The sequence below is a fragment of the Lactuca virosa genome, chromosome 3 (assembly GCF_052849685.1).
Source record: "Lactuca virosa cultivar CGN04683 chromosome 3, Lactuca_virosa_CGN04683_v6, whole genome shotgun sequence".
NCBI classification, from domain to species: Eukaryota; Viridiplantae; Streptophyta; class Magnoliopsida; order Asterales; family Asteraceae; genus Lactuca; species Lactuca virosa.
In genome coordinates this window covers 126,954,228-126,958,106 of record NC_136428.1, presented here as the reverse complement: position 1 = coordinate 126,958,106, position 3,879 = coordinate 126,954,228, and the positions used below count along the sequence as shown (strand labels likewise).

General features: G+C 37.2%; 1 protein-coding gene across 1 annotated transcript; it reads right to left on the bottom strand.

Annotated features, from left to right (window-relative positions):
• Window positions 1-3,197: 3,197 nt before the first annotated feature.
• Window positions 3,198-3,596, bottom strand: LOC145164029 (uncharacterized). The gene has a single exon (XM_079082757.1). The coding sequence runs from the start codon at window positions 3,594-3,596 to the stop codon at window positions 3,198-3,200; it is 399 nt and encodes a 132-aa protein (XP_078938883.1).
• Window positions 3,597-3,879: the final 283 nt, after the last annotated feature.

Sequence of the window (3,879 nt, the reverse complement as noted above, 5' to 3'; positions counted from 1 at the left end):
GGCATACTGTTTGAGAACGAAGGACCAAGTATTGGACCGCTTCAAAGCTTTTCATGCAATGGTGGAAAGACAAACAGGCAAGAAGCTAAAATGTCTCCGATCAGATAATGGAGGCGAATACTATTCCCGTGAGTTCTCTAAATACTGCACGGAACATGGTATCAGACATGAAAAGACTGTCCCACGAACCCCACAACACAATGGTGTAGCAGAACGGATGAATCACACCATTGTTGAGAAAGTTGGATGCATGCTCAGCATGACTAAACTCCCAAAGCCATTCTGGGGTGAAGCTGTATTGACATCTTGCTATCTAATAAATAGGTCACCTTCCGCTCCATTGAATTTTGAAGTTCCGGAGAAGATATGGACGGGTAAAGACATATCATATTCTCACTTGAGAGTATTTGGGTGCAAGGCGTTTGCACATGTATCAAGTGAACTGCGGAAGAAGTTGGACCTCAAATCCACTCCATGCATCTTTATTGGATATGGAGATGAAGAGTTCGGGTACAGGCTATGGGACCCAGAACTAAAGAAGGTTATTCGAAGTAGAGATGTGGTTTTCTATGAAAACCAGTATTATGATTTCAAGGCACCGGTTAACAAGCAACAACGCTCCAAAGTTTCAGACATAATATCTGAAAATAAAGAAGATGTTTCCGCTGAAGAAGTGGATGAAGAAGTCGATGATGCAGATCAAGAAAGTGTTGAGCAGGGGGAGCTTCCACCCCTGGATAATTCAGATCCACTGCCAGAAGTTGCAAACGAAGGAACTCAAGTTAGACGATCCGAACGAGTACGTGCTCCATCAACAAGATATCCGACTTCAAACTACATCCTTCTTACTAGTAAGGGGGAGCCAGAGAGCTTTCAAGAAGCTCAATCTCATATTGACAAAGCAAATTGGCAGAAGGACATGGAAGAAGAAATGAATTCTTTGCAGAAGAATCAAACATATGAGTTGGTGAAACTCCCCAAAGGAAAGAAAGCCTTGAAAAACAAGTGGGTTTTCAAACTGAAGAAAGACGGAAAGGGAAATACTATGAAGTATAAGGCAGACATGTTGACAAAGGTGGTGACACAAGAGAAACACAGACTATGTGCTGACATGGTTGGGATGAGGATTGTTGGACGGAGACTGGAGGGGGAGATTTGTTGTGTTCCAGCCTCCAAAGCCTCCAAAGCTACAGTAGCCATCATTGTTGACAAAATGAAACCTACGGGACAAGTTTTTCTTCCCACCCTATGATGAACACAATTAATAGACGCAACTACAATGGTGGCTGCCAAGACTATAAATAGAGACTTCATTATTCAGTTGTATGCATCCCAAATACAGAGACACAAATGGTATAAAACTTAGAGTGAAAGTGTTACTGAGAGGGTTGGTCTTTTGTAATAGTTGAGTGTGAGAGTTGCTCCTCCTATTGTAATTCTATTTTAGTGTCTAATAGAAGAGTTTTCCAACCCCAACAGTCTGTTGTTGATTATCTGTGTTAGCAAATGTAGGAGATAGTCGGATTCCACTTCCGTCACCACAAGTTGAGAAACAAGTAAATTTAGTACTCAATATCGCAAGAGCATGTTTGAACTCAAATCCAAAAGAAAGGCCAACAATGCACCAAGTTTCAAATCTCTTCATGAAGGATCTGCTTTGAATTGACATCTCTGGTTGCCTGATACTGTGTACTTCCAATGTGTAATTTTCTTGAGTTTCCTATGATGCATCTAGATTATATGTATTAGTTTGATTGCCTAATGGTTAAAAAACTTTTCATATGTTTTATAGCACCATGTAGTATAACTATAATTGTGTATGTGATCGTTTTTGAGCAAAGAGTATATGAATAATTGCATCAAAATTTTTTAGGCGCCTTTGTTATTTTACTTTTGGTTTACACATAAATAAAAAATAGGAAAATATATCAAATACAAATGATAACTTTTCTACTCAAATACAAATTTCAATAAAGTTTTTAAACAATATATACAGAAACACAATCTCAAGTTACAAATAGCAATAGAGTCAAATTACAAGATGCAGGTCATCCATCATACACTTGACCTGATGCAAAAATATTTGTTCTCCAATGCATGTGAAAATAGACATAGACTCAAATCCAGAAACCAATAGTCTTACATCATACATACAAAAATATTTATATATTCTGCTGGTATCCGTTGCAATTAATCTCAACACTAAATAAATAAAAAAAACCCCTAACAGTTATATGTTGAAGGATCTTAAATAGTTTATGTTGGTTCTAAAGCAATGTTCTACATAAGCGTTTTCTGTATGCTCACTAAAATGGCAGACAACTCGGACAATGTTGGAGTGCTACTTAATTATTTCAATGAAATTAGTATTTTGGAACCATCCTGAGCAAATCTTATCATAAGAGGCTAAGAGGTTACTGACTTAGTACCTTATACAAAGAGGTTGTATCTTAATATGAAAAATTAGCCAAACAAGAATGAAGCATTAAATTCAAAAAATTCATTCACGCATTTCATCAAACACTTGTTAGCACTATAATCACATTTTTTTTAACAAGCATGTGCTAGTGAACCTAAATACGTTTTAATCGATATCCACTTCAATGATGAGAAAGAAGGCGAGAAAAGAAACCAATACATATGTTTTATTTGATATCCACCTCAACGATGATCAACACTTCAATCACTCTCCTTCCACTATGGAAATGGATTTACACCAACACAAAATCACCAATCTGTTTTAAATTAAAATATTTTCTGCGATTTGGTAGTGATTTCTGATGGATTAAAAACAATTTGTGTAATCGATGAAGGATTCTAATAATTTGGTTGTGGTTTTGCTAAGATCTCACTTGTTATAATTAATCACACAAAATAACAAGTTAGATTATAGTGAATTTTGGGATTCAACAAACTAACTTCATAAAACTGTAATCAAAAGATTGCATAAAAGATAGAAATTCTGGCTGTTCGAGATGCCAGGGGTCTCCCAAAGAAAATAAACTACAACTTAACTCAATGATCCCCTCACTGACTATATAAAGAACATAACTGAAAAAGTAAATTACTTAATTGCCCCTGCTTCTCACGAATTGCTTATTCACATTTACTTTCCTTTCTTGCCCTTTCTTGAATAAGTGAGTAATTGTTTATTTCCTTTCTTGTCCTTCCTTGAGTAAGTAAACATGATTCGTGGTTTAGCAATACTCCCTCCCCAAACAGCCCTTGTCCTCAAGGTGGAATGATGGAAATTGATGATTTATTGTAGTCAGGTCCTCCCAAGTTGCTTCAGTGGGTGGTAATTTCTGCCATTTGATTAACACTTCCTGTTGATTGCCATCTGGTAGTTCCCTGATTCGCACTACTAACAACTCTTCTGGTTCCACCTGCAAGTCTATAGTTTCCTCAATCGTAACAGGTAACTTTTGAAGTACAGAGTGATCCCCTACAGCAAGCTTCAGCTGTGACACATGAAAAACAGGTTGTATTTGAGTTCCCACGGGAAGATCCAGTTGATAGGCGACTGCTCCAATCCTTTGACTAACAGTAAATGGGCCATAAAAACGTGGAGCTAACTTCTCACAAGCACGGTTCATCACTGATTTTTGTCGGTAAAGCTGTAATTTGAGATACACCTTATCTCCTACCTTGTACTCCACCTCCTTTCTTTTATTTGTCCTCCATAGTTTTCATGCGTTGTTGAGCACGCATTAAGTTAAATTTGAGATCATCTAGAACTGCATCTCGCTCCAATAATTGGTTTTCAAAGGAAGCTACAACGGTTTGTCCCATTTCATATTTGATAACTTTAGGCGAATCCCTGCCATACAAGGCTTTAAATGGTGTACATAGGATAGATACATGGTCAGATGTATTGTA

Excerpts from the sequence above, each read along its gene's own strand:
- LOC145164029 (XM_079082757.1), bottom strand. The coding sequence starts at position 3,596 with ATGAACCGTGCTTGTGAGAAGTTAGCTCCACGTTTTTATGGCCCATTT.